The sequence below is a fragment of the Neolamprologus multifasciatus genome, chromosome 12, assembly GCF_963576455.1.
Source record: "Neolamprologus multifasciatus chromosome 12, fNeoMul1.2, whole genome shotgun sequence".
In the NCBI taxonomy this organism is placed as follows: domain Eukaryota; kingdom Metazoa; phylum Chordata; class Actinopteri; order Cichliformes; family Cichlidae; genus Neolamprologus; species Neolamprologus multifasciatus.
In genome coordinates, this window is record NC_140450.1 from 6556605 (window position 1) to 6570105 (window position 13501).

Consider the following 13501-nt stretch of genomic DNA (forward strand, 5'->3'; position numbering starts at 1 on the left):
TTATTTTTAGATCTTGTTACCTTCTTATCCTCCCAGATTCTCACGATTAATCACAGTTATTTTTTTGTGTGCATTTCTCTGAAGAGTATTTGTTTCTGTTCTAGCCCATTTCAGGCTTTGCCGGCCAATTTCACAATGTCCTCTGTCCAGGTCTTGAGTCCAGCTCATTAAGAAAAAGAAAAGACGCAGATAGAACATTCAACATTCATTATTAGTCAGCGTGTCCTTCCAAGAAATCTGCTAACTGCTGAGTTGATGTCTGTAGTTTTTATTGGCAGTGTGTAGGCTTTTCACGCATTTTGGGTAGAGCTCAGATCAGTGAAACCATTTTCACTAAAGAGGATGTGGACCTCAGGAGTAGAGGTTAAACTGCAACCAGTCATTGTCCAACACTATCTGAAAAGAAACTTGACTTCTTGGGAGAGTCCAGACCTTGACGAGGGACAAAAGCTGTGGGTAATCTGAATCCTCACAATTAAGTAACAAAATTTAAAATAAAAACAAGGTGGTAAAGAGGGTATTCAGATCCTTTACCTAAGTTAAAGTGCCAAAACCGCTTTAGAAATAAGCTATGAAATATATACTGAGGTAGAACACTTTAGTAAAAGTACTTTTACATACGCTTAACATTAAAGTAACCAGTACTAAATACAGTTTTGCACTTTTTCATAGTTAATGAGTTTTTTATTGTATTTCCTGCACAGCTGTGTCCATTACTTGACACATATTTGTTGTTTTGTGGAAGTCACGACGATGCTAATGTAACTCTTCCTCAAACTTGAAGAGAAAACTTATATTTACTGCACACATAGCGGCACGTTTTGACAGCAGAAACAAGCTCTCTCATATTTGCCCCTATTTGGAAATACGCACCAAGCTGGCGGGAGGTGTGTTCGATTACGTTGTCGCGCTTGCCGTTGGACTGTTTGTCCACCAGAGAGCGACAAAGAGTCGAAACTCCGCTGCCGCTCAGGAAGCCGTAAACCAACTCAAGCTGACTGCGTCAATTTAGCCGAGCTGATCAGCACGAGACCGGAAATTCATTATTGCTGTTTTCAAAATAGAATCCAACATAGTTTCTTAGACGAAAATAAAGACGGGTGCACTCATTTGGATAAGATAGGTGAACTATGACATTTAATTACTAATCTTCACAAAGGTGCATGAATAAAATTATTAGAATCAAGGATAAATTATATGCTACCCAGCTCTGTTTTCTGTCAACTTGCATGTAGCTAAAAAATAGTCCTGATGTGGTGGCTTGACCAAAGCGATGGTGAGAGGAGTGGTTTATGCACACACGTGGATACAGACTATACTGAGCAACTCCAAATATTAATGAATGACAATACAAACTAATACCAAATACAAAATTTCTAACTTATTTTTTTTAGATAAAGAATGAGGAAATGTAGGCTGTGCATCATGTTCAAGTATTTCAAAGATTGAATATCACATATTCAAATTGCTCCAAATACACACTTAAATGCATGCAGAGAGAATATAGCTGTATTGCTGACTTTAACCACCAGGATCATTACAACCCCAAAATAATCTTTGCTGTCAGGACTTAGTATCAAAATATATAGTCAGTACTCTTTTCTGATTTTCAGTAAAAAAAAAAAAAAAAAGGAAACAGTGACGATAACGTTATGGTATTACAACTTTTATCATATTATATAATGGTATTATTTTCTAAAGGCAAATTTGCATTTTCTCTTATTTTCTCACTATAATGCACGTTTTTTCAAAAAGCTTCAAAATTATTTTTTGTTAGTAATGAATTTCTGATCAGTTCTTCCTGCTGGAAAAGGGTCCATCTGGTTATATAGCCTAGCCCTTAGCCACGCTTATCCCACTTTATTTTAGGTGAACCAGTCAATAGTCAGTAGCAATGTTTAAAAATCAAATAACTCTGGGCACTCTTCTTTTTCAAATAGCTAAAATGCTTTTATTCTCATAAGACTGTAAAATAACATGAAAAAAAATTTATTTCAGCATACAACCCATTTCATGGAAACAATGGCTGTTTGCTAGTAATATTTTCCATTTGTGCTTTTCCACCGACTGGAATCTTCCACTTGTGGTAATATACCAATAGGAATCATCAGTTTGGAAAATGTGTAGGAATCAAAAAATAAGTTAACTTCTAAAAAGCTTTTAGCTGATTGAAAATGCTGCTGAAAGAGTGCTAACGAACACTGGAAAGAGAAGTCATGTTTCTCCCATTTTAACTTCTCTTCATTTTCTCCCTTTTAAATTCTTCTTTTCACATCGTGCCAATTTATCCTAACAGTGCTCTTTGCTCTTGCACTGCAGACTTACATGTGGCTCCTAGAGTTTCCAAAAATAGAACAGAAGACAGAGCCTTCACCTCTCCTCTGGATCAAGCTCCCAGTTTGGGCTCGGGAAAAAGACAGACCTTCTCTACTTTTAAGATTAGACCTTTTTTTCTATTTAAGCTTATTCGAGGTGAATAAGGTTAGTGTAAAACATCCTTTAATTTTTCTTTCCTGTCTCTTTGCTATTCTACTTTATATTCTTTTCCCCCTCGCCCTCAGCTGGTTACATATATGGGTGCTGAACACGGTTCTCTGTTGGCATTATATTGACAGGCAGCTAAGGATAGTTTGATCGCCTGCAGAGAGCATTTGTTGCCAGATGGAGGCTGTGTCCAAAGTATATGGTACAACTGGTCTTGCTGTCTCTCTTGTTCTGTTGTTGGTCCATCAGCCACAGAAACTGATTGTTAAAACAATGGATTACTGTATTTTTTTTTGTCTATCTTTGATGTTTTTTCATGTTTCTTCCAATCACGGAGGACTCTGGATTGGGGGAAAGCCTGATTCCTCTCCCTGCTCTGGTTCCACCTTTCAACAAATAAGTATTCAGACTACAAACAGCACTACACACTGTTGTGTTTTCAGAGAACTGCACGGGAGTATGTTGGAAAAATACCTACTCAAACAGACACAACCACAAAACGATACCCCTTCCTGACTCTTCGGTCCATCTGAAGGAGTCTTCCTGTTAAAAGGGAGTTCTTCCTGCACACCAGAAAGAACTGTAGTATTTTAGGGTCTTCATAAATAAAATTATGAACAGCATTAACATAAACAGTTTAATTGTTTCTGTGGTACTGGTGACATAACCACCTGAGCCCTATGGTCCTGTTTGGGATGCAACAGGTCTATGCAGAGCAGAATGATGAGGTAAATAAGGTGCAGAAAACCCAAATGTAATGTTCTCCTCTGAGGGTGAAGGGACACAGGAAGTAGCAGTAGAGCATTTTTACCCTTTATAGACAGGTTAGCAGTGAAGACTAGACAGGGAACAGAGTGCAGGGGAAGAGACACAGCAAAGAACTGGGGGTCAAACTTCAACCTTGTTTTAACTATAGGAGATATGAGTACCTGCTCAACCAGTGAGCTAAACTGGGACATTTAAAATCTCTGCCAGACTGCTTCCAAACAGCAGCAGAGACAAAAAACAAAACAAAACACTGTGACACTGTAGCCAAAGTGCTTGCTCACAGGGGGTCATATGATTGTTGGGTTTTTCTCTGTATGTATTATTGTAGGGTCTACCTTACAATATAAAGCTCCTTGAAGCTATTGTTGTTGTGATTTGGCGTTGTATAAATAAAACTGAATTGAACTGAATTGAATCCTGGAAACATTCTTTCTCAAATAATTTTTAGTAGAAATATAGCTGAGTATAATATCATTTAACTCATGCAAATACTCCAGTCAGTTTGTTCTTATTGCATAAACTGGCATCTTGTTTAAAAAATGTATATAAAACCAACTTTATGCACTTAGTTGGCTGGTCAGGGGGGAAATGCTAAGGCAGTGCTTAGGCTAAATAAATGGCCGTTTAATAGAAAACCAAAGGTTGCAACTTTTTATTTTTTGAACGTAGACAATGTCAAAGCTTTTATTGTGAAAATCGCAAAAGGAAGTGGCTTGTCGTAGCTCAACTGGCTTGTTTATAGGACCGCAGAGCGCGGTAGCTGTCAGATAGTGCAGAGAGAGGGAGGGAGAGAGAAAGAGAGATAGAGTGAACACCCACCCAGGCTTCCTCGGCTCTTTATATCAAACCCTCCGTCACTCGGCGCCTCCTAAAAGGCACTTCTCCGCTCCACCGGCCGTCTCGCTGTTGGGCGGACCTGCACTTTTTTTTACGCACATTCAGCCCGAACTAACCGCGAATCTTCGGAGTTCATTAACAAGAAGAAGCGAGAGATAGGGGAGAGACATGGCCACGACAACCTGTACGCGATTCACAGATGAATATCAGCTGTACGAGGAGCTGGGGAAGTGAGTATCTGTCGCTGTTTCTCTGTCAAAATTCACGTATTTATTATTTAGTTGTGCATGTTTGCGGTACAGCTGTCTGCTAAAAAGTGTAGTGTAGTTGAAATGTAGGAGGAGGGCAGGTTTCCAGGCAGTGCAGAGCTGAGCGAGTCTGCAGGCCAGCAGTGCTGAGCGTGTGCGCGCTCTGATGGTGCGCGTGTGTGTGCGCCTTTTCGGGGATGACAGCTCTCAAAGTACCCCCCCCCCCCTCTCTCTCTCTCTCTCTCTGTTTAAGCTCACCAAGTGTTTTGTTTGTTTCCTGATCATCACGAGAAACGGACGTCAGAGGCAACAATATTTGCAAAAACGTTGCCGATGTTTTTGACGGGTTCGCTCGTTTCACGGTGAAACGCGGAGAAACGTGGGGTGTCAGCAGAGTCCTGTGGTGTAACCATTTGAACCACAGATGAAAAGAAGACGTCTGCGGTTTATGGAAAGTGCAGTTGCACGCTTTTTTTTTCTTTTTTGAAGACGGAGAGTCAAAGTTTACAGAGAAAAACTAAGGGTTTCACATATGACAGTTGCGGGTATGACCAAATATCAAATTCCCGTCTTCTGCAAAGCTATGCAATAAATATCCGATCAAAAAACCCTTTAAGGCTGCATCTCGATTGACCATTTTGTCCTTTTTTATTGCATTGGTTTGAAGTGTGTGTGCTTTACTAACCTTTATATGAACAAAAAGCCTTTTTTTCCCTAGAAGACATTTTTTTGCAGCACTATGGTGGCAGATTACACCAGACAAGATATTCTGCAGTGCAGCAGCAAGAAAAAAAAAAATCCATCCGATAAAAGCCGATCTGTCAAAACCATAGGAATCATACTTTATCATACTGTTGGAAAAAACAATCATATGACAGTGCATATGCAAAATATATTCTAGGTACTATTGTTGTTGTGGAAAGTTTTGATACCATAGGGAATTAAAAGTAGTAAATACGGAAACTGAACTCTTATTGTTTCATTATTTGTGTGACTAAATACTTCTGTGTATAATAACAGATGGAGGGAAGGGAATAGGTATGTAATATGTCTGAACCTAATCTTTGAACATGACACATGGTGTGTAGTGTGTAGCCCTTAAAAGGGCTGGGCAGTTCATTAAATGTTATTTTAAATTATGGTTGTGGTGTCCCGTAATTATAAAAAACAAATTATTCGTGATTTAAAAAAAAAATACAAATTGTTTTGCATCGATGCTCTCATTTTCTAGTCATTTAATAATCCAACACACACTTTCCTGTCCAGCAGTGGCTGTTGCGTCTTCCCAGAAGCATCTTTAGTTTAGTTGTTATGAATAAATTTTGCTATATTTTCGTATTTAATTGGAATTCTACACAGCAGCCACTTTGTTAGGTACACTTGTTCACCTGCTTGTTAACCCAAATGTTTAATCAGCCAATCACATGGCAGCTACTTGAACTACGCTTGAAGTTGAAACTGGGCAAAGTCACCTCTAGGGTTTACAGAAGATGGTCCGAATAAGAGAAAATATCTAGTGAACGGGATTCCTCTGGATGAAAATGCTTTGTTGATGCCTGAGGTCAGAAGAGAATGAACAAGTGCCTTTGAGTTGACAGAAAGGCTACAGCAACTCAAATGACCGCTTGTTACAACTTCTGAACCTTGGAACGCACAGACACAGAGTTCCAGTCTAACCAGCTAAGAAGAGGAAACTGAGGCTACAGTTCACAACCTCACCAAAATTGGTCAACTGACCAAGACTGGAAAACTTCTGGCTGGTCTAATGAGTTTCAGTTTCTCTTGCAACATTCAGACGTCAGGTTTAGAATTTGGTGTAAACAACATGGAAGCATGGATCCATCCCGACTCATATTAACAGTTCAGTAATTGTGTAACGGAGCAGGGGCATATTTTCTTGGCATACTCTGTGCGCCTTCGTACCATCTGAGCATCCTTTAAATGGCACAGGTTATCTGAGTATTGTTGCTGACCACTTCCACCACTCTGGGACCACAGTGTACCCATCTTCTGACAGCTGCTTCCAGCAGGATGGTGCATCATGTCAGTGCAGCTCAGATAATTTCAAACTGCTTTCTTGAATGTGACGATGAGCTGAGTCTGATCAAATGACCTCCACAGCCACCAGATCAGAATCCAAGATAGCTCCATTGGGATGTGGTGGGGCGGGGCATTTGCATCATTGATGTCCAACTGTGATGCCACCGTGACCAAAATCTCTGAGGACTGTTTCCACCACCTTGTCTAATCTATGCCACCAAGAATTAAGGCAGTTCTGAAGGCTGAAGGGATTCAATTTGGTGCTATTAAGGTGTACCTAATGAGGTGGCCAGCATATCGTTTCAGGGATTCCAGAGTTCAGTAAATGCATGATTATTAGTTAATCAGTACTCATTTTAAATAATCACAATTTAATCACGATGATTATGAGAGATAAAATAAATTAATATAGAGACAAACAAAACTTTTGGTGATTTCATTACAGTAGGTGATCTACACTTGGCACAGGGCAAAGGAGTAAAGGGGACAATTTCAAATCATCCTTCTGTGTATTGTTTACTTTGTTGCTGCAGCCCGTCATGCATCTTGTACTGGCATTATTTGATTATCATTCATATCACTCGTTATGTACCGCTAGCTTGATTTGCCTAATGCTGTTTATTCAGCCACCACAGTGATGACAACTTCAATGAGAAGACAGAAACAGCCAAGTTATCTGGAGTGAAGTGCAGTTAATGTTGTGTTAGCTTTGTGGCTCTGACAGAATAGAGACTGAACTATGCTGTCATTGAGGAACACTGGAAAACACCCTAGTGCAGGGCTGTCAAACATAAGGCCTGGGGACCAGAATTGGTCGGACAAAGACTTAATGATTTTTTTTACAATAGATCCACAGTTAAAAAAAAAAAAAAAAAAAACTGCATTTCTTTCATTTAAGTGGTGCTGACAGATTTATTTAATTTACTACAGCAGCATTTCTTTATCATGTTGAAAAATTGAGATGTGCTGTTGAAATTGCACTTTGTTTTCTTATGCTAAGATCTCTCAGTGAATAAATGTTTAGTTAATCTTCTTTACACAGAGAGAAAGGGGAGTTTGACTGGTCTGGCCCACTTACGATCAAAGTGGGCTGTATGTGGCCCTCGATGTAAAATGAGTTCGACGTCCCTGCTCTAATGTAATCCACCTCCGTGTTCCAAAGATTATATAATGACAAATATTTTTCTTTAAGTTTTATTAGCTGTTGCATGATGATGTATAAACATGGAAATCGTGTTTTTCTTGGACTTTGTTGGCTTGAATCTTTAATCTATTTAAAAACAATGGAAAACGAGCCATGTTAAAGTATTCTTTTAATCTATTAAGTGTTGTCCTAGATTTATATTATTTACAGGCCTGTCGAAAGATAGCAGGATTATTCATAGGTGCTGAGAAACTTTTTAAACATGACGGCATAGTACTATTTTGTACATTTGGAGTGTTAACAGGTGTTTGTGACAGCTCATTTGATGTCTCTCTTCAAAGGCTGGTAAAATACACACCTAATATGCAAATATGTCAAGAAAAAGTCAAGATTCATTGAAGGATTAATAAAAGGAACTGAAAAGATGCCTCACTAGAAGCCTTTGATTTTTAATATTTACTTTCACTCTTTGCTAACTTAAAACTGTCTCAAAAAGATGACAGTTATCTGTGATTGATTATGAGAAACAGAAAGCTAGATAAAAAAGCATATCTGGTATTTAACCATATCGTGGTGATGATGGGTTTTACAAAGCACACTTAATGCAGGGACTTGTAGCAGAGAGGTACATTAGTAATTAGTTTATATGAATATTTTTAAGTCATGAATCTAGGTCGTCATTTCAATTTCATGCACTGCAACTGCTGTGAAGCTAATCTAGCCACGGATGCCATCCATAGTGAAGTGCAATCTATGAATTCTTCAGAGTCTTCACTTACAGGAGGGGAGTGTATATACTCGAGTCCCGTTTCCTTGGTGGGTTATTGTTATTGAGCGAGCATAAATAGACAGAGTCATCGTCTATGTGACTGACTGCTGCAGAAGACACGGGGATCAGACTAATTTACGACACTGCATCCCTCCCATTCTCTTTTCATCCCATAAGTAATAAATACTGTTTGCAGGGATCATTATGCCAGTGTAGCTCCAATGCCTCCTGAACCCTATGAGATTTCATTCTGTGGTGCCGGCTGTTGATTTGGAAAAAAAAAAAAAGACATTATAAAGAATGTAACTTATCAAATGCATTTGCTTCGCTGTGTTGAGATAAATCTCAACTTCTACCAGAAACTACCGGCTTTGAAGCTCTGGGTGCATGAGGGACTAAGCTGCACCCATGCAAAAACCTTTTTCTGTAGGCCCATCTTATTATTCACCCAGGCACATAAAGCTTGGAGGAAGGAGTGCAGGTGTGAGTGGCTTGGCATCCTTACGGTAACACTCTCTGGAACTTTGTAATACTAATCCAACATCTGAGGAGAGCTAATGATTGTGTGCTCGCTCTCTGCTGGTGTCACTTTCTTAGCAGGACTTGTGACATTTAAGCTCGCTCCTTTTGCTTTAGTGTGCTTAGCCCGTTTGTTACAAATATTGCCAGGCTTGTTTTAATAGAAACACCACAGCACCGATTGAGGTGTGCTGAACACTGGCTCCTGGTTAGATAATGCTTCTGTGTTTGTTCTTGCACAGAAGTAATGCACATCATTGCTTAAATTGGTCAAATTGATCTCAATTAGAACACAGATAACAAGCTAAACAGCTTGAAGAACAATAACGTGAACAATGGCAGAGGCTTGAGTGTAGCTTGTGTTTGTCCTTCTGCTGCACAGCTGCTAAAAAGAAGTAACAGCACAAAGGCTTTTGAAAGACTTTTGAAGACTTTTTAAACACATTTTTTGTTGTTTGTCTCAGTTAGGCTTGAAACCTAAGAGTATAGATTTACACACCACACAGTATTTAATTCTTCCACATCAGAGGGAGACTGTAACAGCATACCAGAAGCTCAGACTTCTCCAGTTACAAAACCCTTCACTTCTGAAGGCACCAGTGTTTTTCCCTCAAAAATAGTTTTAGGCATGTTTAAATCTCTCCATGTCAACTTTCTGGATGTCAGACCACAGTCGTGATTCATGACCTGTTACCCCATTTAACCGTCTATGTGTGTTAAAGCATATTTAGTCCAGACGTTAGATACTTACCTCATGGTGTATGAACTTTCCAAGCACAGCTGTGGAGTTTGGTGTCAGTAGCATATGTGTTTGTTTGTGTGTGTGACTAGTGAGTTTTTTGCTTCAGGCGAGTTGATTCTTTATCAGAATTCTGATTGGACAGTAATGACCTTGACGTTGGGGCATTAAATGCACTTCAGCTTGTTGTTGAAAAAGTGATGAAAGGCCCTTTGTATTCTACAGAATTTGTGCCTTTATATAGAAGTTTACCCCAGTGTCAGGTCAGCTGGCCTTCACCTTTGGCACTGACCTTGTTGGCTGTCTGTAAAACTGACTAAACCAACTAAATCAAAACCAAGGCTGGACAGGACTATGAAGTCTTGTCCAGCCTTGGTTTGTATAAGTATATTCAAACATTTGTTTTTGGTTGAGCGTTTATTGAAATTAATGGTTATATTTTGCAGAAATGCATAGCTGTAATAGCAAAATTTGGCTTTGGACACTAAAACGAAGGTTTAGATGAGTTGGCAGTAATTCAGTTTTCATTCAGTTTAATTTGATTTATATAACGCCAAATCACAACAAAAGTTGCCTAAAGGCACTTGATATTATAAGGTAAAGACCCTTCAATAACACAATACAGTACGGTGTTATGATTTGATTTTGTGTTTGACTAAACGTGCCTAAACAATACTGAACTTTTGAATCTGGTATGTCAAATATATATAGTGTGTTAAGTTATACTGGTGGATCTAAAGGAAAAAAAAATCTAAACATCTGTGACGGCCCAGTGAAAAACACTCAGGTATTGGGGCGACATATGCTGTCCTACAGATGGTCGTTCTCTTTTTCGCTCTCTCTCATTTTTAAAATGTATTATCATTAGTTTTGGGGGGAATATTCTGCTTATTTACTTTTTGCTATTTATTTATTTTGGATTAAAGTAAGACCGACAGTATTTGAACAAAGGTACAAAACATATGGTTCAAAGACATCAGGCTTAAATGTCACAATAGGAGACCTGTCCATAGTCCAGACTTGTCACCCACTGAAAACATTTGGTACATTACAAAACAAGGAAATAAAACGTATAACGCAGGAATAAGAACACAAACTACACCAGCAGGTCTCTATGGGTTCCAGGTACAAAACAGTGGGAAACACGGTTGTAAGTGATGCAAATTTTATCTAATGTGTTTGAGAGCCCAGTTTAGCTCTTACATTTTACCAATTTACCTTTTGACATCCGACGTGTTCACATTACTTGTATCCTGACTGGAGATCTCACGAGATCTTATTAACTAAGCAGCAAAGTGTTTAATGTATCCACGGTGAACATGAGAAGTGTTATCAGTTCTGTTATGTTCTGAGTCTGAAAAATGCTCATTCTGCAAACTTGTTCATTCAGCAAATAACCACTCGAGAATTTGCATGAGAACAATGGTCCTAACTTGTTAATTTATGATAAAGAAATGAAGTGTTGTTTCAGCTGTTAGTTATTTTTTCCTGATAGAGTTGTCCTATGATAACCATGCATGAAATGTTAGTCAATGGGTTTTTTTTTCTGTGTTTTCCAGGGGAGCATTTTCAGTGGTGCGCAGATGTGTTAAGCTGTGCACAGGACAGGAGTATGCTGCTAAAATAATCAACACCAAAAAGTTATCTGCAAGAGGTAAGCACAACTTATTTCAGTGTTATATCACATATGCATCCAGTTTTATTCAATCACATCTTCCATGGGAGCCAAAGTGTGATCTCAAACAACACCACTGTTTCGATATTTAACTGTTAATTCATGAGCTAAAAGTACAATATGCAACCATTCAAAAATGACTAAGTAGCTTCTCTGTCCCAGTGGTCACCACCCCCACCTGTAGTGTAGACAGTTATATAAGCAAAATGTAGCAGCAAAATTTGGTTTCCTTCTCAGATGCCACTTCATAGGACAAACTTTTAATTACATTCATGTCTGTTTATAAGAAATGGAGGAAGCTGGAAAAGCCCTAGCAGCAGTAAAAACAGCACTGGTATGGTGATGTGACAGTCATACAGTAGGTTTGCTCAACACTGGTTCACCTTTTACACTACCCTGTTTCTGAGTTGTGTTGAGGAACCCCTGGAGAACAAATTATATGGTATTGTTTGTGTGCCCTATATATGACTGCAGGAAAGATCGTAGCAGTAATTGTCTTTAAATCAAGTCCAAAGAGTTCAACGTAAATCAGTCAGGACCATTAAAGTCGAAGCTATTTTCAGCTGCAGTAATTTCTATTTAGCTGTATGCTCTATTCTGGGATCTTCCTGCCCTTCTACATGCATACATGCAAATGTGAAAAGCAAAAGTGGGCAGAAGAGAAGTAAAACTCAGCACAGCAGAGAACAGAGCAGGCATCACTGATAACCAACCCTATACACACTACTTATCTTGACTAGGGATGGGTACCGGTATCCGGTGCCATGATGGCACTGCTGTAGCAGTGCTACAGATTAAAAATGCCCAAGGCGAAGCGATCAAACTTCACAGCAAAAGATGCAAACTCAGCAGCCTGCAACAAGTGCTTTAAAGTGATACTGTGCAAAGGAGGTAACACCTCGAATCCGATGAAACACCTGGCGACGCATAGCGTTTTTTCAAAAGCCGAGAAATGCACCGTATTTGATAGCTTGCTGCGAAACCTCACACCGAGCGCATCTACTGCGGGTGTGGTGCCTGTTATCGGACCCGGAGTTAGCAACATCCCCCAAAAACCCGAAGAGGAGAGTCCTGGCCCCTAGTCCTGCCAGTGTACCAGAAATGATGACGGATGATGATGGCAGCAGCAGCCGTTCTTCTCTGGGTCAGTCGCTTAATGTTGTTCGTGTGTAATTTACATTGAGTAGGCTAACCACGTTATTAAATTAATGCATGTAAGGTGAACTAGCAAACACCGTCGTAGTTACATGTGGCTGTCTTCTTGTTTGATGGCAGATACTCCCTTCACCCTGGCCAAAAAGGCTAAAATGACCAAAGAAAAAGTGGGATACAGCTAAACATGAGAGGTTTTTGGACAAAGTTTGTGTTCTTCATTCTTTAAGCACCTGTTCGAGCACCGTTTAAGCACCGGCACCGTTTCAAAAGTACCGGTTTGGTACTGGTATCGGATAAAACCTAAACGATACCCATCCCTAATCTTGAAACCATCTTGTTTAGTTGTTTAGCTGCAATTCATATTCTGCTGCATGTGTTGCAGGATAATATGGACGTACCAATAAATCAGTCAGTCTTCAAATACTGGCTTGTATAATAATGTAAAGTGAGAAGGTTTTTCTATATATTGGGATTTTGTTTCTTCTGAATAACATAGGCTCTGTAACCACCGTAATTAGTGTCACATGCTACTCAGCCAGTAATGACTTAAGCCAAAGCCAAGGCTAAATGCCTTTGCCACCAAAGCCAGTCGAGCACCACTGTGGTCGCCGTGGCAATTTACACCACCACTTGCCCAGTGTAAATCTCCTGCTGCCCTTGCAGCCTCGTAACTGGAGACCCACTGCCGTGGCCCTGCCAGGTGGCACCACACTGTCACTTGACTGTTACCCTGCCTTGACATAAGCTCACAAATGGATTGTGTGTTAAAATGTATAGTGTGGTAGAAAAGGCATTTTAACAGGCATGAAGCAGAGGGCTTGATCCTGAAATGTCTGTCCTTATCTGCCTTCTCTCTCAACTGTTACCCTCAGTTCGGCTTGTCAGTTTGTAGGTATTAATTTTCTTACCAAACCATTGTTAAAATATCAGTGCTGTATGCAGACAATTTAAAAAAATTATGCTTTGTGTGTTCACGATTATGTGAGCTTCTTAAAGGTCAGGCTCCTGGGTACAAAATTCAATAATAATGTTTGAAAATATTAGACTTGAATGTTTATATAGTCAGGTTATGTGTGTTCATCTCCTTTACTATGCAGACACTTGGAAACAGTGCAATGTAATA

At 39.4% G+C, this 13501-nt stretch overlaps 1 protein-coding gene across 15 annotated transcripts in view; it reads left to right on the forward strand.

Moving 5' to 3' along the window:
• Positions 1 to 4010: 4010 nt before the first annotated feature.
• The window catches only part of camk2b1 (calcium/calmodulin-dependent protein kinase (CaM kinase) II beta 1), a 77631-nt gene continuing 68140 nt past the window's right edge, over positions 4011 to 13501 (forward strand). For 5 of the 15 annotated variants that reach the window (XM_085179120.1, XM_085179118.1, XM_085179121.1 and 2 more), the window contains exons 1-2: positions 4013 to 4319; positions 11108 to 11202. In XM_085179120.1, coding sequence (XP_085035246.1) covers positions 4258 to 4319; positions 11108 to 11202 — 157 coding nt within the window. In that variant the 5' untranslated portion in view covers positions 4013 to 4257. Of the gene's footprint in view, positions 4320 to 11107; positions 11203 to 13501 lie in introns of all 15 variants that reach the window. The other 10 variants (XM_085179122.1, XM_085179127.1, XM_085179125.1 and 7 more) reach the window with 3 other exon arrangements.